Source organism: Equus przewalskii, chromosome 2 (assembly GCF_037783145.1).
Source record: "Equus przewalskii isolate Varuska chromosome 2, EquPr2, whole genome shotgun sequence".
NCBI lineage: Eukaryota > Metazoa > Chordata > Mammalia > Perissodactyla > Equidae > Equus > Equus przewalskii.
Genome location: NC_091832.1, coordinates 40,386,746 through 40,413,948, shown reverse-complemented (window position 1 = coordinate 40,413,948; position 27,203 = coordinate 40,386,746). Strand labels below are relative to the sequence as shown.

The following is a 27,203-nucleotide window of genomic DNA, read 5'->3' as shown; positions in this document are numbered from 1 at the left end:
ACTTTCAAAGTACGAGAGCTCCGGCCGAGACCCGGGGCCGTCGGTTGGTCGGGCGAAACCATCTGTTACGCTACGTGGGGGGAGTTAAAAGCCAACGCACCCACATTTTTTCAATTTTTAGCTTTTCAGGCCCAGGCGCCGGTCTTACGTTATCCTTCCAACACGCTCGGTAGGCTCAGACTCCCAGTAAGGAGGTCTGAGAGGACTAAGGATAGGGCAGTCGCGTCTCCTTGCGGCGCCCTCCCCCTCTTGACGGGGAGCCGGTGGGAGAGGACGACGGCCGGCGGGGGGAGGAGGCGGCCCTAGCGCCATTTTGTGGAGCGAAGCGGTAGCTGGGCTGCTCTTGGATCCCTCGCTGCTTCGGTTCCCCTGTCGGGCTTCCTAGCAGCGGCCTAGCGGGTGAGTCGCGGACGCTGCTCACTGAGGACGCGCTGGGTGCCGCAGTTCCTGTCCTGAGGCGGACGCGGCAGCTTCGGCGCCCGCCCCGGGAAGGGAGCCGCGGGGCCGGGCCTGCCTTGTTCTGCCCGGGCGGGCTCGCGCGGGAGCGTCGTTAGGGCCTGGCTCGGGTGGCAGCCAGCGCCGGAGCAGGAGCTCCGGGCTCGCGGGGCCGTGCAGCCCGAGGCCGAGGTCTGGCCTGGCTCCCGGGCCGGGCAGTGCTTTGTGCTTTCGGTACTTTACCGTCGGGGAGACGCTGTCAGTTCAGGCCTGTGCCCCTGCGGCCCCACCTCGGCCGCGCTGAAAAACCCCTCCCTCGGCCGCCACGCGCTGGCTTCTGGGAGGTGGCGGCCCGCGTCGCCAAGGACCTGTCGCCGCTTTCCTTGTGGCTCAAGTTTGGAGAGCCCCCGGAAGTCCCACAGGGAGGAACTTTTTCCCTGTTCTCTCCACCTGGCTCCTTGCTCCCAGTCAATGCTCAAGACTCAGATTCTGCATCCCTGGCTTAGGGTGGTCTGCTTTGACCCATACGCGTGTGTCAACCAGTTTAGGTTCTCCCCGGCCCCCAGGAGTACGACTTGTTCCTAGCAGCGTATATCACGATTGTAATAAAATAATGACTCGTTCGCTATCTTTTTCTTGCTTCCCTTCGCCCCTCCACCTTGTAACCAGCGTGCTACCTGGGGCTGACTGGTTGTAAAGTTGTAATTGCAGACCCCCATGCGTGGTAGACACTTAGCAGATATTTATTGGATGAATGAACTAGCAAGGCATCCCAGTTTAATAGGAATCACTATCTTTGCCTTTGCCTCCTCTCTTTTCGGGGATAACCAACACGTATGAGTGCAAGCCGCAAGAATTTTTCTGGATCTCTTAGGACAATGACATGGTCGTGGTATTGATGAGCTGATTATAAGGAAACGGTTGATTTGACACAAGTGTTCTTTCCCTTTAAGAAAAAGAAGAAAAAATGTCTGAATATATTCGGGTAACGGAAGATGAGAATGATGAGCCCATTGAAATACCGTCGGAAGATGATGGGACGGTGCTGCTGTCCACGGTGACAGCCCAGTTTCCAGGGGCCTGTGGGCTGCGCTACAGGAATCCAGTGTCTCAGTGTATGAGAGGGGTCCGGCTGGTAGAAGGAATTCTGCATGCTCCGGATGCTGGCTGGGGGAACCTGGTGTACGTTGTGAACTATCCCAAAGGTTTGTTGCCATTTGGTGTTGCAATAGTGCTAAAGTACTGTGGGGTCTGTGTCTCATTCGAAGTCATAGATCATGGCCTTTCTGCATGGTGAAATGTCTCCTATAACCCAAGTATTTCTTTAAATGTTACTGTTAGATTAGTTTCGAAGACAGCTAGTCTAAATTAGTGAAAATTGGAAATTACAAAACATTTTTTAGAGAGAAAAATATGTATTTAAATAATCGTCTGAACAAACGTTGCCAAGTTAATGCCAAATTTGAGGAATTACTAAGAATGCTTTGCATTTAGATTAGTCTGTTGTAAATAGATTCTTCTGAAGTGCCCCAATATCTTGGTTAGGTCTTTGTCGTTGCAGGCTTACATCATTCATTCAACTAATCTGACTTCTTTTTTTCCCCCCTTAAATGAACATCAATTGCAGTAGCCCAAATCTTGAATTAATGTAGTCTTAATTATAGTTTTGGGTTCTGGTCTTATTCTCACTGTCCCTTATCCCCGATGTTGTAAATCTACGAAAAGGAAGCATCGGGGACGGCCCGCTGGGGCAGCGGTTAAGTTCGTCCGTTCCGCTTCTCAGCAGCCCGGGGTTTGCCGGTTCAGATCCTGGTTGCGGACATGGCATCGCTTGACAAAAGCCATGCTGTGGTAGGCGTTCCACATATAAAGTAGAGGAAGATGGGCATGGATGTTAGCTCAGGGCCAGTCTTCCTCAGCAAAAAGAGGATTGGCAGTAGTTAGCTCAGGGCTAATCTTCCTCAAAAAAAAAAGAGAAAGAAAAGGAAGCATGAAGATTAACAAGTATGCCAAGGAAATGGGTGCATTTTAGCTGTAGAAATGTGTGCTGGTTGATACATCTGTCTGGTACTTTAATTATAACTTGATGTTGCAAGAGTCCATCATATATGGTCAGTATGCAAGACATTGACTTAATGTCAAGAAAATGTTTAATAGGGTTGACTCGGTTTTTTTAAGAAAGCTGTTTCTTGAGCTGTTGACTATAGATGAATGTTTACCCAAATTTAAAATGTTATTTAGATAATGATGTGTCAGTGTATGCTCATCAGTTGTAACAAATAGAGCACCCTGGTGGGGGATATTGATAAAGGGGGAGGTTATTCCATGTGTGGAGGCAGTGGGTATGTTAGAAGTCTCGGGGCTGGACACGTGGCCGAGTGGTTAAGTTCCCGCGCTCTGCTGCAGGCGGCCCAGTGTTTCGTTGGTTCGAATCCTGGGCGCGGACGTGGCACTGCTCATCAAACCACGCTGAGGCAGCGTCCCACATGCCACAACTAGAAGGACCCACAACAAAGAATGTACAACTCTGTACCTGGGGGCTTTGGGGAGAAAAAGGGAAAAAAAAAAGAAATCTCATCTTCCTCGAAGTTTTGTTGTGAACCTAAAACTGCTCTAAAAAATAAAGTCTGTTTTTAAAAATCGTTCCTCCTCTTCCCTTCCAAATATTGGTTTTTAAAAATAACCTAAAGGTTTTTTTTTCTTATTACAAAATTAATGTGAGTTCATTGTGGAAAGTTTAGAAAAGAAAGAAAAAGGGCCTGCGCTGTGGCCAAGTGGTTAAGTTCACGTGCTCTGCTTCTGTGGCCCAGGGTTTCGCCGGTTCGGATCCTGGGCACGGCCATGGCACCACTCATCAGGCCATGCTGAGGCGGCGTCCCACATGCCACAACTAGAAGGACCCACAACTAAAAATACACAAATATGTACCGGGGAGCTTTGGGGAGAAAAAAAAATTTTAAAAATCTGAAAAAAAAAAGAAAAGAAAGAAAAAGAAAATTGAAAACGCTTAAATCCACAGCTGGAGATAAAAGTTGCTAATTTTTTGGTATATAGCCTTTAAGTTACAGGCATTAAAATAATTAAGCAAGTCTATTTAATAGGCAGAAAGATATTATCACACTGTTTTTTAACCTTTTTTCCCTCTTTAATGTATTTTATATTCAAAGTGAAGTAGAACTCGTTTTGTTTTGATAATGCCTTTTGAGAGGAGAGATCATGCAGTTGTAATCTTGAGATGTACAAATATACAAAACCAGATGCAGGAGTCTCTGGACTTGCACCAGAAAAGTGCCTCACCCGCTTGTTTAATGCCTTACTCTGTCCTTGAGGCTAGCATCACTTTTTGCCAAAAGTTTTCAGTATCTTATTGTTCTTAGGCAGAATCTTTTTGTTTCTCGGTTCTAGATGTAGGAGGTAACGTGTTTTTAAGAAGTGTTAAACGAAGAGTTCTAAGAGGTTTCTGCCCATTTTGTTTAGATAACAAAAGAAAAATGGATGAGACAGATGCTTCATCAGCAGTGAAAGTGAAAAGAGCAGTCCAGAAAACATCTGATTTAATAGTGTTGGGTCTCCCGTGGAAAACAACTGAACAGGATCTAAAGGAATATTTTAGTACCTTTGGAGAAGTTCTTATGGTTCAGGTGAACTTTGATTTCATTTAAGTTTTTCTTTCCCAGTGAATGAGCGCTCAGAACTCCTGTTGTGTTAGTGACGCTGCCCTTCATGGTCAGTAGAAAATATTTTCAGTGTTCGTTATTTGTATACATAGGGGATGCTAAAAAGAAATTTGGCTCACACCATTTCCCTTTATGCATGTACTGTATGTTGTTGTCTTTGATATTGTAAAATCCTACTATCATACAAACGCTTAAGGGAAGGAGGTGAGGTGACGTTGGCTTTTTTCTTTATAACTTAAATTACTAGGAGATTAAAAACTTTTATTTTCTGCTTTTCTTAATTGTTTTGTAAACATTAAATCTAGTTTATCTTTGGATTCTAAAACATTTTGTTGAAATTCTATTATGTAAATGAGTTTTACTCTACTAGTAACATGATCTGGATTCAACGTTTACCCTCCTGTTGCTTTTGCCTGAAGAATCACTTGATTTAAGTTTTGAATGAGCCACCTCGTCCAATTGAAGCCATTGAAATTGTCGAGGAATTCTGATTTGTTTGTGTGTTGTGTAGTTGTAGTAAATTTAAATGGTTTTTTCCCTAGGTCAAGAAAGATATTAAAACTGGTCATTCAAAAGGGTTTGGCTTTGTTCGTTTTACGGAATATGAAACTCAGGTGAAAGTAATGTCACAGCGACATATGATAGATGGACGATGGTGTGACTGTAAACTTCCTAATTCTAAGGTACTTTGCTCTTTTTTCCTCTGCTTTGGTAATTTTTGCTGAGAAACTTCCTTAGAAGACACTGTAAAATAAAACATTAAATACACTTGGCAAAGCTAGTGGCAGGGTGTGTTCTTAGAATCTTTTGCCTTGTTAAAGCCTTAGGACCTTAATACATGCTGAATATTTTATGCTTATTTGAAATTACTTAGTTTAGCACCCCTTGAAACTCAGACTTTGTTCATTTTATTCCTTCTTTTCTTGTTATTTCTAGCAAGTTAACATTTCTTGCGTAGTTACATGCGAAAACAAAGACAATCAGAATACATTAATTTTGTTACAAAGGCCTGACTTGTTCCAAGCAAGCAAGACGTGCTTATTGGGAACATGGTCATCTTTACCAGGACGTTTCTCAGTCGTTGACTTTCCGTAATCCACGTATGCTTTCATGAACTTTAAACTTTAAAACTTTATTTTTCACTGAAGTCCTACAAGAAAGAGAAGCACGATGCGAAAAAATGAGAATGTACCTACTTTTTAAAGACTCACCTGATAGAAGAGACAGACCGGTTTTGTTACATCCTCTACCATAATGCCTCTTTCATTGCTCGTAAAACGTTTCTGATGTTTTCCCTTCTTTTTGATCTGACCAGCAAAGCCCAGATGAGCCTCTGAGAAGCCGGAAGGTGTTTGTCGGGCGCTGCACGGAGGACATGACTGCCGACGAGCTGCGGCAGTTCTTCTGCCAGTATGGAGAAGTGGTAGACGTCTTCATCCCCAAGCCATTCAGGGCTTTTGCCTTTGTTACATTTGCAGACGATCAGGTATTTTCCTCTTTAATAACTTTGCCCCAGCTAATTAGGTAATTTCTCTTGAACTTTTCCCATTCAGCTAATTGCCATCCTTAGCTAAGCTTTCCAACCTTATAAGGTGTGGGGTATATGGGCCTAGGTATTTGTGATAAACCCTTTAGATATTTTCCAGTAACTGGTGTTTAACTACGAGTGTTATATATCTTTTGAAAGTAAACTGAAAAATCCTTGTTGCCATTACTAAAGCTAAAGATTATTTTATGGGTTTGAATGAAATGAGCATTCGTTGCTTATTTTTCCTCCAGCTTAAATAATGGCTTGAAATCTTAATTTTTATTGCCACTTTGATATATGAATCAATGGTTTAATCTTTGTTATTCGCATCCCTTATTTCTTATAGGTTGCCCAGTCTCTTTGTGGAGAGGACTTGATCATTAAAGGAATCAGCGTACATATATCCAATGCTGAACCTAAGCACAATAGCAATAGACAGTTAGAAAGAAGTGGAAGATTTGGTGGTAATCCAGGTGGTTTTGGGAATCAGGGTGGATTTGGTAACAGTAGAGGGGGTGGAGCTGGTTTGGGAAACAATCAAGGTAGTAATATGGGTGGAGGGATGAACTTTGGCGCTTTTAGCATAAATCCAGCCATGATGGCCGCAGCCCAGGCAGCCCTGCAGAGCAGCTGGGGTATGATGGGCATGTTAGCCAGTCAGCAGAGCCAGTCAGGCCCGTCAGGTAATAACCAAAGCCAAGGCAACATGCAGAGGGAGCCAAATCAGGCCTTTGGTTCTGGAAATAACTCTTACAGTGGTTCTAATTCAGGTGCAGCAATTGGTTGGGGATCAGCATCCAATGCGGGGTCAGGCAGTGGTTTTAATGGAGGCTTTGGCTCAAGCATGGATTCTAAATCCTCTGGCTGGGGAATGTAGACACAGAGGGTTATGGTTGGTTGGTATAGACTGGTGGGAATTCAAATTTTTCTAAACTCATGGTAAGTATATTGTAAAATACGTATGTACTAAGAATTTTCAAAATTGGTTTGTTCAGTGTGGAGTATATTCAGCAGTATTTTTGACATTTTTCTTTCGAAACAGAGGAAGAGCTAAAGGAATTTTATAAGTTTTGTTACATAAAGGGTTAAATATTGAGTGTTTGAAAGTGAACTGCTGTTTGCCTGATTGGTAAACCAACACACTACAATTGATATCGAAAGGTTTCTCCTGTAATATTTTATCCCTGGACTTGTCAAGTGAATTCTTTGCATGTTCAAAATGGAAACCATTGATTAGAACTACATTCTTTTCTCCTTGTTTTAATTTGAACCCCACCATATGGATTTTTTCCTTAGAAAAAGCTCCTTTCTGGAGATCATGGTGTCACAGTGTTTGGTTCTTTTGTTTTGTTTTGTGTTTAACACGTGTCTCCCTTCATACAAAAGTACAATATGAAGCCTTCGTTTAATCTCCACAGTTCATCTCATGTCAAATGTTTATGGGAGAAGCACTTCATTGAAAGTAGTGCTGTAAATATTCTGCCATAGGAATGCTTCTGTCTACATGCTTTCTCATTCAAGAATTCGTCATCACACTGCACAGGCTGCGTCTTTGACGGTGGGTGTCCCATTTTTATCCGCTACTCTTTATTTCATGGAGTCGTATCAACGCTATGAACGCAAGGCTGTGATATGGAACCAGAAAGCTGTTTGAACTTTTGAAACCTTGTGTGAGGATTGATGGTGGTGCCGAGGCATGAAAGGCTAGTATGAGCGAGAAAAGGAGAGAGCGCGTGCAGAGACTTGGTGGTGCATAATGGATATTTTTTAACTTGGCGAGATGTGTCTCTCAATCCTGTGGCTTTGGTGCGAGAGTGTGCAGAGAGCAATGATAGCAAATAATGTACGAATGTTTTTTGCATTCAAAGGACATCCACAGCTGTTGGAAGACTTAATTGGGTTTTGTTCTTAGATGACCCACATTAGTTGAATGTGTTAGTGAAACGATACTTGTATCTCCCCTACCCCTTTGTCAACTGCTGCGAATGCTGTCTGGTGTGTGTTCTCTTCTGTTACTGATCTGTAAGTGTGGTAATGTGAACTGAAGCTGATGGGTTGAGAACATGGACTGAGCTTGTGGTGTGCTTTGCAGGAGTACTTGGAAGCAGAGTTCACCAGTGAGCTCGGGGTGTCTCAAAGAAGGGTGGAAGTTCTAATGTCTGTTAGCTACCCATAAGAATGCTGTTTGCTGCGGTTCTGTGTCCTGTGCTTGGATGCTTTTTATAAGAGTTGTCAATGTTGGAAATTCTTAAATAAAACTGATTTAAATAATATGTGTCTTTGTTTTGCAGCCCTGAATGCAAAGAATTCATAGCAGTTAATTCCCCTTTTTTTGACCCTTTTGAGATGGAACTTTCATAAAGTTTCTTGGCAGTAGCTTATTTTGCTTCAAATAAACTTATTTGAAAAGTTGTCTCAAGTCAAATGGATTCATCACCTGTCATGCATTGACATCTGATACCCAGACTTAATTGCTATATGTTCTTGCATTGTCCAAAGTGAAAAGTTTTTTTTTTCTTTTTAAATCTAGTTTTTAATAAGTCTGGGTGACCGCACCTAAAATGGTAAGCAGTACCCTCCAGCTTTTTCTTAGTGCCTCTGTGCATTTGGGTGATGTTCTATTTACATGGCCTGTATAAATCTCCATTGGGAAGTCATGCCTTCTAAAATATTCTTATTTGGGGGAGTTGGCAAAACAATGTTAATTATTTTCAGTGCTTTGTAACAAAGCATATCAATTGAAAAAAGGGAATATCAGCACCTTTCTAGTTTTGGATTTGAAAAGTGGAATTAATTGCAATAGGGATAAAGTAGAAGAAACCACAAATTATCTTGTGCCTGAAATCCATTTAAGAAGCCTGATAGCTTTAAGAACTAGCAGGGTGGGTTGTCTGTCTGTGGAAGTGTTAAGTGAAATGGGCTTTGTCCTCCCAAGGTGGGGGATTATAGTAATGTTGAATAAAATCGTTTACAAAACTCAGACTCTCACGATGCAGTGTGAAGTATGTAAAAGCAATAATATATTGATTCTCTATTGTACTTTTGATGTAACTGCTACTTCTGTGAGAGTTGAGCTCGTTTTCTAACGGAAGAATGTAACAATTTTTGTGTTGATAGTTTACTATTGCCCTTATCTAATTAGATTATGATAAATAGGTTTGTCATTTTGCAAGTTACGTGTTTTAAACTTTTATAAATGAAGTCTTCCTTTGGACTTGTGATCGCCACATTGTTTTGTTGTTCAGTTTTCTCTGTAAAGGGATCTTGCGTTGTTTTAATTTTTTTTCCTGCATCTAAATTGCATGATTTCCAAACCCTGTACCATCTGAATTTTGCATTTTAGCACTTGCAATATTACTCAGCAGCAGTAACATGGTAACACTTAAAATGGTATTCGGGGGACCTCCAAAGACTAAACTGACAAGCCTTCAAGGAACCCAGGGGTAAGTTAACTTGTCGATGGCATGGTTTTAATCCCTTATTTATACTTGTGTAAATCTAGTTACCAGTCTTAGAAGGCTTTCAATGTTGAGTAGCCTTATATTAACATGTTTATGGTACTACATAGCTATGGGTATTTAATTCTACCCTAAAAAAAAATTTTGAAGTTTAGAAGTAAACTATTTGGCAAAGATTTGTTTTTAAAGTCTATTTGGTCATCTACATGCATTCTAAAAATTTTTTTGAAGCAGTTGAATAAAAATTTTTGTTGCCACCACAGTTTAGTGTCTGGAGTCTTACTGGAAAAACATAGTTTCTTTTTTATATGTAACAAAGATGCTGCAAAGTTACCTTTGAAAAGTGAGTCTCAAAAAGTTGGCAATTTATATGCACAAGAGAAATAAAGCCAAAACTCACAATGAATTTTTACATATAATGGTAACTCGTTGGCTAGAAAGAAAAATTTTGTTAAATGTTAGTTATTAAAACTTTTTAGGGAGGACTAGCCAACTAAAATGAAATGAGATTTTTAAGGTTAAGTCAGAGCTCAAATTTTGTCCTTAGGAAAAAGAAAGATGTTAACTACTTAATAATTCAGAAAATGCATGTGATAATTAGAATAATTTGTTGTTGTTGAGTACTAGGAGAGTATACCTCTTAATTGTGTATTTGTGAGTTCTCTACTATACTCAGCAATTGTATGATCTGTGATCTATTGTTTAGTTGAGTGTGCCCGACTATTTCGTATTCATTGTAAAAAGGAAAAAAAAAACACTACAGATTTATCTATAAGATCATCACTTATTTCTAATGTCACATTTCATTTTATGGAAATGCCACCTTTGATTCAGCTGTCGTCTGAGTTTGAACATTATTTAGGTTATTTCCAAGTGCTAGGAACATCCTCACAGCTAAATTAAATTCTTAGCAGTGGAATTACTAGGTCAAAGACTGCATGTTTTTAAGGCTTTTGATATATATTGCCAAATTGTCCTTTAGAAAATTCATGTTGTATGACAACGTCAAATAGCGCAATTCCATGTTGTTTTTGTCTGCCAATTTGATAAGTGAAAAATTGTATCTCATCGTTTTGTGGTATTGGTTTTTAACATGGAAATCAGTCAATACCTAGGCTAAATTATTGATGTTTCCAATTGATCTACCAAAAAAACACCACGTTTCAAGGTTGTTCCTGAACCAATACTGCTGTATTATATCACGCTCTGTTAGAGATCAATAAGAAAAGTCCCAAAATAGTAGAAAAATAGTCTAAGAACACGAACAGGCATTTTACAGAAATGCAAACAGCCAGTCCAAAAAAGGGATACTGGACTTTGTATGTAATTAAATACAAATTTAACCAGTGAGTTTCTATTGGATTGGCAAAGATGGTGAATATTACTATAATGTTTTATGTCCCCTCAAATTAAAGAGTAAGGGGTGAAAAGCTGGCGAGCTGAGAAGTGCCTGTCATGGCATTCCCACCTGTAGTTTGGTTTTGGTTTTTCAGTGTAGCAACAACTGCTGTGTTAATATTTCTCAGGTCACATTGTGCTGCTAAGATGTTTTACAGGTATTTTTTTAAAATAAGGAATCATTTCCTGACGGAAGACATAAAATTAAAAATTATCGATTATGTTCTTGATCCAGGGAATATAGTTAATGACCTTTGTGTAGACCCCATACTGATGTGCTTCCCCACAATTAATGGAACCCCAGGACACTATTCCTCCCACAAACCACGTCTGTGTCTCATTATCTAGAAACACTAATGCCCCTCCACTGTCACCTTTACAGCTGTCCTTGCCCCCGCTTTCTAAGCCAGCACAAAGCATGTTACCAGTTACCCTTCCCCCTGGATAGGGCTTCTTTTCATATGCAGCAGTACATTTTTGGTGGTCAACAACTGGTATGTCAACAAACTTTAGATTTCTGGCAAGAAAACCTCTTTCAGTTAATCCCCACCCAGCTGCAGTTCCGATGTCATCTGTTCTCATGAAGGATTCAGCTTCTTTTCTTGGTAAACAAATAGGCAGGATGTTGCTGTTGATTACAACTTTGTTCTTCAATTTAATCAGTGCTATGTCATTATCGAAACCAGTATCATGATTGTAATCTTCATGTATAAAAATGGCCTCAGCCCAGGCTTGTGTGTAATGAGGTGACAGTCTCTTCAGGGCACCCATTCTAATGTCTAGGGAAGAGGCATCTTCTCTTTGCCCATATACAGCATGAGCAGCTGTTAGGATCCATTTGTCATATAAAAGTGCACCTGCTGCTGTAGCTTCACCTAGTAACAGGACTTGCCAGGGAAAATCACCAAGCTTTGCATTTTGCCCTCCATGTATACGGCCTCTTGTAGTACGAGTTGATTTTCCACAAACTGGTGAAAAAGCAGATATATACAGCCATTAGAGAAATCTCTAATTAGTACCACTTTGGAGTTGTGTATATCTAATGTCAACCAAGAATTGTATTTCATGAATTGGTGGGTGTCCCCCTATACAGGGAAGTGAGGCTGCTTTACAACAGCACAATTCAAATAGCCATGTGATACTTCTTAGCGCCTCAGAAAATGAGGTGAGTGAAAATTAACTTTTAGAAATGAATTTGTTTTGCTAAAAGAAATGATCTGCATGATTGGAGAAATTATTTTGAGGGCAAACAGGAATTGTCTGAGCTGATGCACTGGGTGATGTGTGTAGAAAGTGAAAGGAAATAGCCTTTCGTTGCTTCTGTTTTCTTACTTGTAAAATGAGTATTTCCCATATAGTTCTGGGAAAGCAGGAGCCTAAGGTCACCATCATGGGATTTGCAAAATTACTTTCATCTTTGAACATTTAAATGTCTTAAAAATTAGAACATTGCAGTTGTAGCCAAGAACCTTCTGGTTCAGAAATTACTATTTTTGGTCTAGTTTATTCTTCCAGATATTAAATTTTACTGTCTATTGCGAACTAAATACGCTCATTAATGTAGCAAATTTGTTTCCTGTTGTGGCAGAATACTTGTTTAAAACTTATAAACGGGTCAGCTAAGATAGAGGTTTTTAAAAAAACTAATTTAAGCCAAATAGCATAAGGGTAATGAATATAATACTACCTTTCTGAATTTTTTTTAAAATCACTACTTAACTATATCCTCAGAGCAAGTTCTGGTAAAAAAAATTTTTTAAGTACTATTAAAGGGCAAATTCCATTATTGTTTAAAAACTAGATGTCATCGAAAACAATTGCTTAGGAAAATAATGAAGTTATTAGCTTTGGGTTTTAATAGCGTTTTTACAGAGAAGAAAAGTAACTCAACAGAAAAACTCATGTTTATAAATGTGTAAATGGTTCAAGATAATTTTAAAAATCATTCATTTTTTATGCTTGCCTAGTTGTAAGGTCAAAAATAACTGACTGATGCAGTCAGCACCTAACGCCCTCTCCTTGTGGACAGGGGATCATGGGAACATATTGTCTGGAAATACTAACTTGGTGTCAGCCCAGTGCTGAAGTTGCTTTTCTGCCTCCCATGGCTAAAGCCATGCTTGTTGTCTCCTACCCAGTCCTACTTGCCATCAATTACAGATCCCTTGTATAAATGTATCCATTACCAGGCTCGCAGATGGGGAGTGATTTTTCTCCTTTGGAGCTCGTCCAGAATCCATCAGCCTCACACACATATTTACCTGCAAATCATTGGAAAAGCAAAAATGTTTAACTGCGTGTATAAGGTGGTTGTCATTTTCTTGAATACCCCCTTGAAAAATGTTGATTCTTGAGCATCAGTGAGAAATAGAGGTGTCTGAATAACCATTTTACATGATTTCATAAATAGGAGGTGTCTGCATTACCGTGTTTGCTTGCAAAGTGGAAACCTTTTAGATGTATAACTTGAATATGTATCAAGATCTCAAGTGCTTAATGATAAGGTTTTGACTTGTTAAATTAAACCATTTGGAATATATTGTGTGTTTGTAGTAGTCATTTACTAGATAAGATCTGTTTTCAGATTCTTGCAAATTGACATTAAAGTCACTTAAGCTGTGATATTTCACTTAGCAGGTGGGACAAGTGCTTTTTTTTTAATCTTTTGTCTAGCCTTAGCCAAAACTGTGGGTTAGTGTTTTATTTTCAGATCATGAGGACTTAGGTCCCAAATATCCCGCATCCCCAGCTTTGAAGAGTATGCTTACCATCATTTGTTGTCATTGTGTAGAAGGTTTCATTGCAGTGGTATTGAATCTCAGCTTTGTATGTGGTCGCTTCAGGACCTGTGAGGTGCTCCACGCGGCCACTGGGGAGATGATCGGGAGGGCCACAGTCAACAACTAAGAAATGAGGGAGAGGGAGGAGTCCATCAGTTTGCACTTTCTGTACTAACACTGAGGAGATGTGCAGACTGATGATAGGTGGTTGTGCTGTGTGCTGCTTGACTTGAAGCCGTGTTCGTGTTCCCCTGTGCAGTGGGCCTCATTGATTTCATCTCTGAAAGTGGGGAGAACCGCTTTAGTGCGAATTTAAAGATTTTTTAAGATTTTATTTTTCGTTTTTCTCCCAAAGACCCCTGGTACATAGTTGTGTATTTTCAGTTGTGGGTCCTAGTTGTGGCATATGGGATGCTGCCTCAGCCTCGCCTGATGAGCCGTGCCATGTCGACACCCAGGATCCGAACTGGTGAAACCTTGGGCCGCCGAAGCACAGTGCGCGAACTTAAACACTTGGCCACTGGTGGCCAAGCACTACAGCGCTGCTGGCGCCTGCTTTAGTGTGGTTTTAAAGCGTCCCTCTCATGCCTGTCCCTAAATGGTTAGATCAATGTGAAGTCCCTGGGAAGGAGTGGTATGATGCCTTTCCTAAAGGAAGAGAATTTGAAATCACTTGCACTGCCTTAGCCCTCTCACTTCTAACATAAAGGTTTGCAGCCAAACAGCAACACAGAAGGAAGCAGGCTGCACAGCCTATGAGTGCCTGTACTATCTGGGGCGAGGGAAAGGTACTCGGTTTGCAATTTGCTTGTCTGTAAAGGTAGAAATACGGACAATTCTGAAGTCCTCGGCTTGTTCTTAATAATCCTTTTCACGTGGGGCCGGGCCCCCTGGCGGAGTGGTTAAGTTTGCTCTCTCAGTCGCCCAGGGTTTCGCTGGTTCAGATCCTGGGAGCAGACCTAGCACTGCTCACGAAGCCGTGCTCAGGTGGCTTCCCTTACAGCAGAGCCAGAAGGACCTACAACTAGAGTATACAAGTATACTGGGGGGTTTGGGGAGAAGAAGGAAAAAAAGCCTTTTCATAAATCGAACTTTTTAGAAGACCTGGAAGTCCTAATACCTTGAATTTGGATTAGAATTCACACTTGTTAGGACATTACTAATATGAAATAACCAATTCGTGAGACAGTGATATCAGTCTAAAAGTTAGTTCTTCACACAGTAGACACCTAAAAATTGTTGATGTGTTTCTGTGGCTATTAAAAGATTGTTTAGATAGCTTTCAGCCCCTTCATAGCTGTGTGCCTGGCTCTGGGCCAGGTGCTTTGCCTACATTGTCTGATTCCACATAGAGGAGATGCCACAACTCCCAGCAAAAAGTGCCGAATCTGACTCCAGACACTCCCTTTGCTGCCAGCCCCTGTAAGGTTTTTGAATTAAAAGAATTGGTAGTTTTGGGGCCAGCCGGTGGCACAGTGGTAAGTTCGTACGTTCTGCTTCAGTGGCCTGGGGTTCACCGGTTTGGATCCTGGGTGCAGACATAGCACTTCTTGTCCAGCCATGCTGTGGCAGGCGTCCCACATATAAAGTAGAGGAAGATGGGCACCGATGTTAGCTCAGGGCCAGTCTTCCTCAGGAAAAAAAGGATTGGCAGCAGATGTTAACTCAGGGCTAATCTTCCTCAAAAAAAAAAAAAAAAAAAAAATTGGTAGTCTAATTGGTGGGAATGTAAACTTATGAAATGAACATATTTAAATTCCCTTAGGAATTCTGTATAAACACTTGCACAAAATATGCAAAAATATATACAGGGATGTGAACTACAGCCATGTGTGTGATAGTAAGAAACTGGAAGCAGAAATCAGATTAAAAGCTTACATTGTATGATGATAATACTATGCAGTTATTAAAATGAACAACTGGCTCTATTAATACTTGAATTGATGAGGAAAGTTACCCAACAATTTGTAGGGGGAAGAGCACATTGCAGTCAGATTAAGTATCCTATTTTGATTAAAAAGTATCTAATAGTGAAATATGTTAGTATACAGAGCATAGGAGATAAAGAATGTGAAGGAAAAGACCCCAAATTCTTAGTCCTAATTTGGAGATTTGAGAGAGAGAGGATTTCACTATATATTTTTGTTAATTTATACTTTTTTCAAGTTAACATGTATTTGCAATTGGAAAAAATGTTGAGATGTGTGATTCTTAGTTCACAGAATGGTAATGTATGCTATCAGCCCAGGTTGGGGGGTGTGTGTATATATAGGTAGATATATATACACACACACTCTCTTACCCCATCCCTGCATACAGTAGCCTATACATGTTTACACGTGTGAGATATGTGTGTACTTGGGGGGATAGACACCAAAATGATAACAGTGATTGTACACTCATTCGGTGGGATTATGGGTATTAAGATGTTTGTAATTTTCTCTGTTTCCCGTCTGTATGAGTGTTTTATACTTAGAAAAATATTTTTAAAGATCACGCTTTTCTAAAGCAAATACTTTTCTTAGTAGCTTGGCCCGTTTTAACCTCTAAGAGCACACTGAGAGACTGGGAATGAGAAGCAAATTTGGAATTCAAGCCTCGTAAACAATCATTGTAAGAAGACCGGAAGAGACAATAGCAGCAGTAATAGCAGCAGCAGGAGTTAAGGGAGTTGTCACGTGATCGTACCGCTGCACTCCGGCATCGGTTGGTCCCAAGATCCATCTTTCTGACAGACTGCAGCAAATGATTTCAGGGGCAAATAACCCCCCTAAAGAGGAATTCAGAAAATATTAATCTCATTGTTTACATCATAACATCACTCCCCAAAGCTGTGCCCCCGCAGTAGTTCCTCTGCCAGTGTTTCGCGAGGGACTCCCAAGGGGCTGAACACACCCCCGTGCCCAGAGGCACAGCTCAACTGTGCCTTGACGTATGTGCGTATTTGCTGCCGTCAGCTCTGCTGGTTATGTCACCTCTGCTGTATATCACCTTTTAAGATGTACTGGCAGTTTAGGAATCATATGTTAACCTCTGCAGCAATTTATGATAGATCTTATGCTTTCCACTTTAATCCAGGAACACATCAGATCTCACAGTTCTGCTGATGTCTCACTCTTCCTTTCTATAACGTACCAAAGGGTGGTGGTCAGAAGTTTGGAAAAGGCCAACCTGATCAGACATGGAGTGAATGTGGATTTTTCTAGCCATTTTCCAGCCTCCATTAGCTGGAGGAAAGTTACTAAAAACACTTCATAAGCTTCACATGTGTGTTCTAAATCAGTTTTCCTTGCTAATATCATTTATGGAGAAACATTTTCATTCATTGAAATATTATTTTTCTAAAATCAGACTTTAAAATGAAATAAGATGGCTTTGGCAGAATATGCTTCAAAAGAGAGGAGGAGGTTTTGTTTTGTTTTGTTTTAAATTAGAAACTAAACAGGTTTGCAGTGCAAGGTGCTGTGAAAAAGAGCCCATCCAAGAAGATTGCAAGGTGGGAAAAGTGTCTCTCTCTCCCTTTTTTTTTCCCCTTCCAAAGGACTGGACTGCATAGCTAGCTATTGTTTTATTGTTATTACTTTTTACCACTGGGATTTGGTGACAATTTTGAAGAACATAAAGAGGACATGTTAATCTCTCACCTGTGCCCCTAAAGCAACGCTAAGCATTTTTAAAAATTATCCTGCCTCTCCCTTAACAGTGGTCACTATTTATAACTTTGCAGAATTTACTGTTTCCTGGCACCATTTAATCTTTTGTGGGCCCAGGAACTGTTTCATATAAAGGTCATCATTTGACCAGGAGGAGGAGCCTGATCACATGAGACAAGGATGGCAAACTCATCCTTCTGTTGTGTCAGCCACTCTAGCAAGAGCTGCTGTAATGTGTGAATAGAGGAAAGTTGTCTATTTTAGTCACCAGCTTTCCAAAGTAGCCTTTTTTTTTTTTGAGGAAGATTAGTCCTGAGCTAACTGCTGCCAATCCACCTCTTTTTGCTGAGGAAGACTGGCCCTGAACTAACATCCATGCCCATTTTCCTCTACTTTATATGTGGGACACCTGCCACAGCATGGCGTGCCAAGCGGTGCCATGTCTGCACCTGGGATCCAAACCAGCAAACCCCAGGCCGCGGAACCGGAATGTGCGCACTTAACCGCTGCGCCACCGGGCTGGCCCCAAAGTAGCCTTTTTTAAAAAGGCAGAATTCCTAAGCAAAAATTCTCCATAGTCATCCATTTTTTTTTTCTTTTTTGGAAACGTACCATTCCTTTGATTTTTGTTGTTTAACCATAGGCTAAAGAAACCAGCATGCTGACAACAGCTGTTTTCCTATTTTCCTTTCACATGTTTGCTGATATAAATATGTATGCATTTAAAAACTATCACGATCCTGGTGCGCTGACAGTTTTGTGTTGACTCACTTGGAGAAGCTCGTAGCCAGTCTTGCAGAAGACGGAGAAGCTGTCTTTCAGGATGTATGTGGCTTGCACAGGTGTGATGTGGCCATTAGGTGGTGCCGTCGGATCAGGGCAAGGCCGAGCTGTGCAGAGGAAAACCTGGCTTAGTGGTTTTTATGTGGTCTAGAGCAGGAAGTCTGAATTTAGCAATTTGAAGTTCTTGATTTGTAAATGAAACCCTTAACATGTAGAGTGCTTGCCACGGTAGGGTAATGTTCTGCAGATTTAAAACCAAAGGCAAGATTCAGCTTGGTTGGTTGGTGTGCAAATTAGGATTTGTTGCTTTGACTGGGCTTCAGCCAAAGCTGTGCGAGAAAGCCAGGCATGCAAGAAGATGCGCATTTGTAAACCAATGTTACCACAGTTTAAAAAAAAAATGTACGGTCACGCAAGTGGAGTGTCTGCCCCACGCCAGAGAGTTGACGTACACTGCCGAAAACCAAGTGAGTAACTGGGAGGGAAAAAGCCAGATTCCAGGGTTTGAGTCACAGCTCTCCGTGTCCCAGTGGGTATTTTTAATCTCTCTGAGCCTCAGTTTCCTCATCTGTAAGATGAGTGGGAGGAGAATAGTTGCTCAGCTTCCGTGGGGGTCCTGAGGATGGAGTGTAAAGCACCTGGGCTAGTGCTTTGCTGGGCACTCAGAAAGAGTGAGTTGTAATGAACCCTCCCACCGGGAGAAACCTGGGACGCAGATCCAGACTGGCGCTCAGGAAGCCTCGTGCCTTCCCTTGTGAGCACACACCCACGGTGCTCCAGCCTCGGGGGAGACTGTCTTCCACTTTGGCTGCCAAACCTGGCCTGCTGTCACCGCAAGGCTTCAGCCCATCCCCCACGTGAGGGCACAGCCAGGTACCCCTCAGCGTGTGCCTGCCATTTACTGAGTCCCCTTCTCCTCCCGCACCTGATCTCTGTGCCCTAGGGTGGCTCTCAGTCCCAGGCAGCCCCCAAAGTCTCCCCTCAGGAAACCAATCTCCAGGGACAGCACTGGTGGCCCTGTAGGAGCCCAGGGCCTCCCAAGGCTGCATGGTACCCAGGCCAGCGCCCTGCTGGCACCTTCCTTCATAAGCACCTGGAGGCTCTGTCCTGGCCCCTTCTCACCCACCAGCTGGCAAACCTCATTCTCCCCTCTGACTTGCTCTGAAACCAGCACTTCAGTCTTAAAAGTTTTATTGTTTCGACCTACAGGAAAATGAAAGGCTTTCAAAAATGAACAGGAGGCAAATGAAATGTTCCCAAAGGGCTGGTGTGTCTCCTGTTCAGTCTCTCACCCTTTCCCACACTTCCAACAGGGGTGGCCCAAGGAGTAATCTTCTCTAGTCCAATTTCTCATTTTTTATTTTTTTGTGAGGAAGATTGGCCCTGAGCTAACATCTGATGCTAATCTTCCTCTTTTTGCTTGAGGAAGATTGTTGCTAAGCTAACATCTGTGCCCATCTTCCTCTATTTTATGCGGGATGCTGCCACAGCACGGCTTGATGAGTGGTGCTAGGTTCACATCTGGATCCGCACCTGTAAACACAGGCCGCCAAAGTGGAGTGCATGAACCTAACCACCACGCCACCCGGCCCACCGCTCTCGTTTTTTAAATTACTCTAATACCTATAATCTAATAGTTACGTGCTCCATGCCATGCCCTGTGCCCAGTGCCTTCCATGCATTAGCCCACCCTTCCAAGGAGATGTCCTTAATTGGATAATTGGGGCATTAAGGCACAGAACAGTTATGTGAGAGGTTCAGTGTCACAGCCGGGAAACAGAAAGCGGTACAGCGGGAGACAAACCTAGGCAGTCTGACACCAGAGCCTGTGCCCTGAGCCAGGGCCCTACCTCCAGTTCCAGCCTCCCCAGCTCAGTTACTCTGTTCTTCCAATAACACTGACAAGAGATCTTCACATACTATTCAGGTTCAAAACGGATTCAGCTTGAACTAAAGAAGCCTGACTTATGGCCCATTGAACATACATTGTACATCTGCTTTCACCGTTAAAGAATGCACTCCCACAGCCGGCCCGTGGCCAAGTGGTTAACTCCTCATGTTCCATCGGCAGCCCAGGGTTTTCCTGGTTCGGATCCCGGGGGCAGACATGGCACCGCTCATCAGGCCATGCTGAGGTGGCGTCTCACATAGCACAAGCAGAGGCACTCACAACTAGAATAAGCAACTCTGTACTGGTGGGCTTTGGGGAGAAGAAGAAGGAAAAAAACGATTGGCAACAGATGTTAGTGCAGATGCCAATCTTTAAAAAAAAAAAAAAAAGGTTCACTCCCTTAAGATAAGAATGCATACTTCCCCTCCTACGCCCTGTTTGGAAGGTCCCTTTCCTGACATCCGGGTCATGTTGACCTGCTAATTTGCAACTGAATACCTCTTTAAAACTTTGATGAATATGTATCCTCACCTTATTTAATGTATGGTCTTTGTTCTAAGAAGGTTTACGACTGTACTGAAAACCATGCCTCTCCTGGAATGCTTTCTACCTTTCTGGAAACTGCCTTCCTGGGTTATAATCCTCATCCTGGCTCAAGTAAAACTCACCTTACTTCTCTTATCGTATCTATAGAATGGTTGTTGGTTATTTTGCAATGCCAACATCCTGAAAGATCTGTTGGCTGAGAGTGGTGAGAGGCACAGACATGTCTGATGAGGATCAAGGCTGCCCCAGGGAGAGGTGGCCAAGGCATCTTGTCGTACATGCCGATCTATGTCATCCTCCGGGAAGTGTAGGACATCCTGACCTGATTAGACCTGATTCGTATCCAAAGTTATAGGACCACCTGATAGCCAGACCCCACGTACACTGATACTGTTTTAACGACTTTTTTACGTGATCTTTCCTTTGTCTTGTAAAGAAATAACCCACAGACCTATACCTTATAAATTTAGCCCTAACCCTCAACCCATGTTTGCAGCTCTTACTGCCCATGGGTCCTGTCCCCATGCTATTCTCTGAGTAAAGGAGCACTACTACCAGACCTTGAGAGTCCAGGAAATCTTTCCTTTGACTCCTTGGCTTGCCAAGCCCACATCAATGTCCAGAGGTCAGTGCCTTGGAAGGTGGGGGGACCTGAACTTGTGTCTTAAGGAGGTAGCGCCAATGGGCTGCTTCAGGCTGAGAACCACCTTCTAGCATTTGAAAGTCTGTCGTGAGGAAGAGGTGGCAGAAGACCCCCTGGGCTCCAGAGGACGGAGCCAGGGCCAGTGGAGGCAGTTGAGAGAGGCATAGTACAGGCCCCAGCTGCAGACTCCCTGAAGTGTAGGTCTACTCCAAACTCTCCGTGATCGAGACCCCATCCCTGCACACCCCAGCTCACCCTCAACAGTGCCACACCCTCAACCGTGGAGCCTCTGGGCTTTTGCACATACTCTTCCCTTCCACCTGGAACGCCCTTCCACCTTCCTTGAACACTTACTTAGCCTTTCAATCCAATCTCAGGTGTTTCCAGTCCTAGGATACTTTCCCTGGCACCCAGCCCCTGCCTGGGCCAGGTCTTCCCTCTGGACCCTCACCATGCCTGGTGCTTGGCTGTGCTTGTCAGGGCTGAGGTTATGTTGCTGTGACCAGACTGGACTGAGGGGCAGAGGCTATGGTGGTGGGTACTGTGGCTTCTGCATTACATATTCCCCACAAAAGGTCAGGTCACATCCGTAGGATGGATGGGTGGATGGAGAGAAGGATGGAGAGAAGGATGGATGGATGGAAGGAAGGGAGAGAAGGACGGACAAATGGATGTTTGTGAAGGGTGGTAGAACATGGCACTCCAAAATATGCCTCTTTGGCATAAGGATTATTTTGAGAAAGAGCAGACACAGGAGAAGCTCTGAAAACACAGTAGAAGTTGTTGTTTTCTAAGAGAAATTTACATTTACAAAGGAAATCTCCATTTGTGAGAATGTCTCCTCTGGACCAGGAGAAGGATGATTAAATCTCTAGAAGCTCTCCTCAGTGGAGAAGGCAGGGTCTTCCATCTGCATAACAAACCTGACTCCTGTTTACCATAGTTTTCCTGGTCACCTCCCCTTAACCAGCCCGCCACACACCCTTCTCTCTTCTGTCTTTAGCGGAAGATAATATTTAAGCCTGAATTCTAAACCACCTCTGAGACTTCCTCATTTTCCCCTGGGTTATCTCCTGTGTACACATGAGATAGACATGTTAATAAACTTCTGTTTGTTTTTCTCTTGTTAATCTGTCTTTTGTTCCCAGCCACAGGTAAAGGGAAAATTAATTTTTTTCTCCTACAGGTGGAAGGAAGGATGCATGGATGGATGGATGGTGGGTGGATGGTCCCTTAGGGGACTGACAAGAGATTTCCACATATTGAGGTATATGGGGTAATTATTTGAGTTCAAAACTGATTTGGCTTGAACTAAAGGCCTGACTTATGGCCTATTAAACACACGTTGTACATCTGCTTATCCATTAAAGTAAAGAACGCACTCTTAAGATAAGAATGCATGCTTCCGCCCCAACGCCCTGCCCTATTAGCCCCCTTTCAGAGCATCAGGGTCACGTTGACCTGCTGATTTGCAACTAAATACCTCTTTGAAATTTTGGCCAAATGTATGCTGGGTGTGTTTAATGTGTTCTTTGTTCTAAAAAGGTAGAAGACTGCACTGAAACCCATGCCTCTGGAACGCTTTCTAGGGTCTTCCCGGGTTATGATCCTCACTCTGGCTCAAATAAACTCATCTTATTTCTCTTGCTTATGGAACGGTCATTGGTTCTTTTGCGTCGACAGGACCATTGCCTCCCACTCAAACCTGGTCTGTCTTCTGATGGGTTTCAGGACACACTACCCCAAAATACGGCACTTTGGCATATTGAGTATTTTAAGCTGAGGGAGTCTGAGAAAATGGTGGAAGCAGGAAGGTCACTCTGACTGTCCCCCCTACCCACTTCTTCCCTGAAGCAGGTCATAAGACCCTCACTTGGGAGTTGCACTCCCTGTACCCAGAGAGAAGCTTTATTTCCACAGACAAAGTGACTCCCGGAAGACTGAACACACAGTCCTTGCTAAGCTTCCCTCAGTTTACTGCTGACCTCACACCCCTAACCTATCATATTCCTCCACGACCACGCACTCGTCATCAAACCTTCACTTCCCGTGCCATGGAAAACTGACATGAACTAAACGTGGATGCTTTTCTCCTATTACTGTGTCTTTGTCAGTTGACTTTTCAGACCCAGCCAGGGACCCTAAAAGGATCAAGGAAAACTTTTTCCTCCCCTGTGCTTCCCAGGCCTGGCAAGGAAGAGTTCCATCGTATGTAGCTCCTTGACGCTTCTGGAAGAGCTTCCTGCTGGGCACCGAGACCCACCTGCCCTCACCTGTGCTGCTGTAGTGGATCTTCCAGCCTGCGTGGTCCCCCGACTGGTCGGTAACAAAGGTGATGGTCACGATGTTGCTCTTCGTTTCAATCCTGCCAGGCAATGTGTCCCCACAAAATGGGCCGTACTCCGCTTTGTCTGTCTGAATCTGAAAGCGGAGAGGTCCCTGTCACCTCAGGACCTGCAGGAGCCGGGATGAGGTGGGGGTGATGGGAACCAGACCTTGAGGGAGTCGTAGGGGCACTGGATTTCGGGGTGCATCTCCACGTTGAAGGACTCCACGAAGTTGAGGATGATACTGAACCCCTCCTCCAGGTGGATGCTGTAGGTGCAACTGGAGAGTTTGGGGTACGGCTGTGGGTATTCAGGGCTGCTGATCACCCCAGACCGGTCGGTGAAGACCTGGCCCAAGCAGAGGGCTGGGAAGAGGGGAGAGGACAGGGTGGCATGAGCTGGGCGCAGGCAGCATAACCCAGCCCTGCCTGTCCAGCCTGCACACGGCCAGGGCCAGGGGCACCTCTGGAGACCAAACCGCACCACCGCCCCAGGAGCTGAAGGGACAATTAAGGAAGGGGTTTCTCTGGCTTTAGCTGAAACGGGTGGCACTCAGATATGTGTTCTCCAGGGGCCCCGCCTCACACCCCCAGAGAGGGTGGGGCCCTAAGCTGAGGCTCCTGGTGGGGGGAGTCCTGGGCCAGAGTCACAACCCCAGGGGTTAGGCAAGTGGGTGAGGTCAGCCTCTCTCAGCGGGCAGGAGGCACCAAGAGAAGGGAAGGGGACTCTCCTTGTTCCTCAGGAATTGGGGGGGCCCCTCACCCTGCCCCCTGAACCAGGCCACTCCCAAGTTCGTCCACCAGGGGACTCCCACCTGCACCCAGCTCAGGCCAGTCCAGCCTCCCCTGGGTCCCCACCTGGAACAGTCAGGAGGTCAGGAAGGGCCTCCCCATGCCCACCTTCCCTGAGTCTGGGCTCTGCCCTGGGGGCAGCTGAGAGAAGTTCAAGCCCACACTGATCATAAGCCAGTCTGGGGCCCTCTTTCCTCACTGGAACAGCTAATTCTGCCCTTGCAGAGAGAATGTCATTTGTGGGAGGGGTCTGCCCCCATTGCCCCCCGGCCATGGAGAGGGATGCAGACATGAGCTGAGAGGCTTCTAGGAAATGAAGAGTCCCAACGCTGCCCTCCTTCCTCCATGGGCTGCTCCCCATGGGGCAGAGGGAATTGCCCCTGGATGTGGGGACCAGACTGTCCATTGATGACTATCTCCCTGGGCCTCTCTGCTCTGGCTCAGGCTCCCCCGGCCCAGCACATGCGGGGCCTGAGTTGCCCTCTGGACAAGAGGTGGTCCAAGGATGCTCTGAGCTCAGCCCACGGGGACCCAGTGGGGGAGTAGAGAGAGCTCTGTTTCCCTGTGTGAACTCAGGCCAGCCCCCACCCCTATCTGGGCCTCTTCAAAATGGAGGGCCCAGAGCAAGCCCTTCTGACAAAGGAGCCTGTGGCCCTGTGGAGGGAGCTGCCACCCACCAGGGCTCATCCAGACTACGATGAGAGTAAGGAGAGGCCAGGGTGCACACTGCCACCCTCCTCCACCCTTCCACCCCAGAGACACGCAGCAGCAGCAGGTGGAGTGGAGCCAGATTTATTGTTAGGTCCATGGTGGGGTGAATGGGGGGCTGATGGCAGCAGCAATGTCGGCCCGACCCAGAGCTGCAGCCAGTGGGCCTTGCTCTGGCCTCGACCCGCTTGGCAGGCCGGAGCCAGACGGGTGGCTAGAGTCTCTGTTCTGGAAGAGAGAACAGAGAGACAGGGAGAGACATGGGGGAGATGCCGAGCAGGGGAGGCAGGGTCAGCGCCAGCAGGTCAGGGCTCCCCACGCCCAAGGGCACCAGCTGATTTCCTGTCCAGGCGCCAGGCATTAGAGCCCAAAGGGATCGGCCTGCTGGGGGCCAGGAACCGGTGCCTGTGAGCAGGCCCTGCCTCCCACCCTGAAGTTTGGGGGAGAAGCTTGTGTGAGCCAGGCCTAGGTGCCCCACTCCTTCCCCTGGGAGCTGCCCACGGAGGGCGAGGTGGCTGTATTGGGGTAGGGTTCGCAGAGCCCAGACGGGCCAGGTACACAGAGGGGGGCCTGAGGCATGCTAATCAAGTGAATGAGCTGAAGAGGGATGAGAGTGAGTCAAGGATGGAAGGAGGTGGGGGAGGAGTTAAAGGATGTGATCAGATGAATGGATGGCAGGAGGGGACAGATTATCAGAGAAGGGGCTGCCCCTGCCTAGGAGAAGTGGCTAGTGGGCCAAGCCCAGTGGTCCCTCCAGAGCAGCTACGGCCTGGAGGAACCAACTGTATCCTGCCGACTGTATCCTGGGGCGGGTGGGGGCTGGGCCGCGCGCCGGGTGTGGTCCTCCCTTCGTTCTGCCCCGGGGTGGCTCACCTGAGCAGGTGCGCTTGTTCTGGTGGAGCACGTAGCCCGCTCGGCAGGAGCAGTAGAAGCCACCCAGGTGGTTGTGGCAGTGGTGGTCGCAGGGGGGCGCCTCTCCTGGGGGCACCTGGCACTCGTCGATGTCTAGGGGAGAGGCGGGCCAGGCAGGCGGTCAGCAGGAGAGAAAATGGGACAGCTCTCAGGGCCTGGGCTCAGATTCAGATCTTCAGCCTCATGGCTGATGTGAGAGGAGCCGCCTCATGTCCCAAGGTGGTTGGTGCCGGCCAAGCACTGGAGCCTGGGGTCATTGCAGCCTCCCCGCAACACTTGGAGGGAGAGGTAAATACCACCTTTTTGCACCAACGAGGACAGCTAGTGAAGGGAGCAGCCAGCAGCTGAACCCCGCAGGCGGGTCTGCTACTCAAGCTCCAATGAACCCTTGCAGCCGCCTCCTGAGGAGCGCAGAATGTTTGAGGCGCTTTCTCAAGGTCACACAGCTGGTCCCTGCAGGAGCCAGAATCTGAAATCGTGTCAGACTTGAAGCCCACATGCACATACAGCACGCCATGCTCTGTGCATTCTCAGCAGCACTCAGACTGGCGGCCCTCCGCTTTCCCATGTGTAAATGGGCTCACTCGGCCCTTGCATCACAGGGGTTGGGGGGTGGGGTGGGCTGTGAGGATGTCCCTGGCTCGGCACCTGGCACAGAATCGGGGCTGAGTCCATGAGTGGAGGTCATGGCTGTTATTGATATTTGCAGTGTGGAAGATGTTGGACCGAGGTGTGGACTTTCCTGCTGGTTTGGCAGGAATCCGGGCTCGGAGGTGGGGAGACTAAAGGGAGGCTGGCCTGGCGTAGCACAGGGTTACTGCCCCAATGCGGATGGACCATCAGCCCCAGCACTCGGCCTCCTCTTGGCTCACCCTCTGCTGCGTAGAAGGCCTCAAAGCCTGTGAACGGCTTCTCGTTGGAGTAGTCGGAGTGGAAGGTGACGTCCAGGCTGGAGCCCGGCGAGTAGAAGGTGTCGTTGCCGGGCGCCAGCTCCGTGTCTGTGCTCTCCCAGCCGCACAGTGTGGCCAGCACCTTGGTTCCTGAGCTCAGCTGTGGGATTCAGGGTCACAGGGAGGGACAACAAGGCCCAAGCCCTGCCCTCCCTCCCTCTGAGGCCAGACTCTGCTCCCAGGTGTCCCTGTCCCTCAGCCCCGGCCTGTCCTTGGGGAGCCCCCCTCCCAGCCCACAAGAGTGTCCAGGACCCCCGGCCCTGCGGGCACCTTGACAAAGTCGTACTCGCAGAGGTAGGAGAGCTCCAGGTGGAAGTGGGTGAAGTAGAGGCGCAGGCGGTAGCCGGGGGGTGCGGTCAGCGTCCAGTGCCGCTCCTGGTTGTTGGTGTACTCCCCGGGGAAGCCGGGGGATGCCAGGCGCCCGAACACGGGCTTGGGCCACTGCAGGCCCGGGGCGCCGGCCGCTGAGCCCCACAGCAGCCCCAGGAAGATCAGCAGCCTGGGGGCAGCGTGGGGAGCAGTGAGGGTCCAGAGGGGCCTGATCTCCTCCCTCACTCCTGCAGGCGCCTGTGGGGGCTCCCACTCACCTCATGGTGCCCCGTCCGGCTGGCCAGGCCTAGTCCAGAGCCCCACGCTGGCTCACCTTTGAGCTGTTTGTCCAACTCCTGGCCCTGCCCTGGCCTCCCGGACCCTGGGATTCTGGGAATCGACCCCATGACTCCT

General features: G+C 45.7%; 2 protein-coding genes across 7 annotated transcripts; one reads left to right on the top strand and one right to left on the bottom strand.

Moving 5' to 3' along the window:
* Positions 1–13,035, top strand: TARDBP (TAR DNA binding protein). Of its 5 annotated transcripts, none has more exons than XR_545207.2 (8): positions 1–399; positions 1,389–1,640; positions 3,913–4,076; positions 4,655–4,795; positions 5,428–5,598; positions 5,987–7,198; positions 7,932–8,204; positions 8,984–13,035. XR_545207.2 is itself a non-coding variant. In XM_008522099.2 (6 exons), the coding sequence occupies exons 2-6, from the start codon at positions 1,403–1,405 to the stop codon at positions 6,515–6,517; spliced, it is 1,245 nt and encodes a 414-aa protein (XP_008520321.1). In that variant the 5' UTR covers positions 1–399; positions 1,389–1,402; the 3' UTR covers positions 6,518–7,911. The 5 variants fall into 5 exon arrangements, 1 of the variants encoding a protein (XP_008520321.1); XR_545208.2 differs by having other exon boundaries at positions 8,171–8,204; positions 8,984–9,360; XR_545206.2 differs by having other exon boundaries at positions 7,932–9,360.
* Positions 10,271–27,203, bottom strand: MASP2 (MBL associated serine protease 2). 2 transcript variants are annotated; one of them, XM_070610823.1, is made up of 11 exons: positions 27,068–27,194; positions 26,751–26,979; positions 26,403–26,580; positions 25,492–25,623; positions 23,288–23,484; positions 23,066–23,213; positions 17,701–17,819; positions 15,965–16,046; positions 13,265–13,399; positions 12,683–12,757; positions 10,271–11,464 (listed from the first exon to the last, which is right to left on the bottom strand). In XM_070610823.1, exons 1-11 carry the CDS (start codon positions 27,070–27,072, stop codon positions 10,701–10,703), a joined length of 2,064 nt encoding a protein of 687 aa, XP_070466924.1. In that variant the 5' UTR covers positions 27,073–27,194; the 3' UTR covers positions 10,271–10,700. The 2 variants fall into 2 exon arrangements, with proteins under 2 accessions (XP_070466924.1, XP_070466925.1); XM_070610824.1 differs by lacking the exons at positions 10,271–11,464; positions 12,683–12,757; positions 13,265–13,399; ... (2 more) ...; positions 23,066–23,213; positions 23,288–23,484 and adding an exon at positions 24,687–24,846 and having other exon boundaries at positions 27,068–27,203.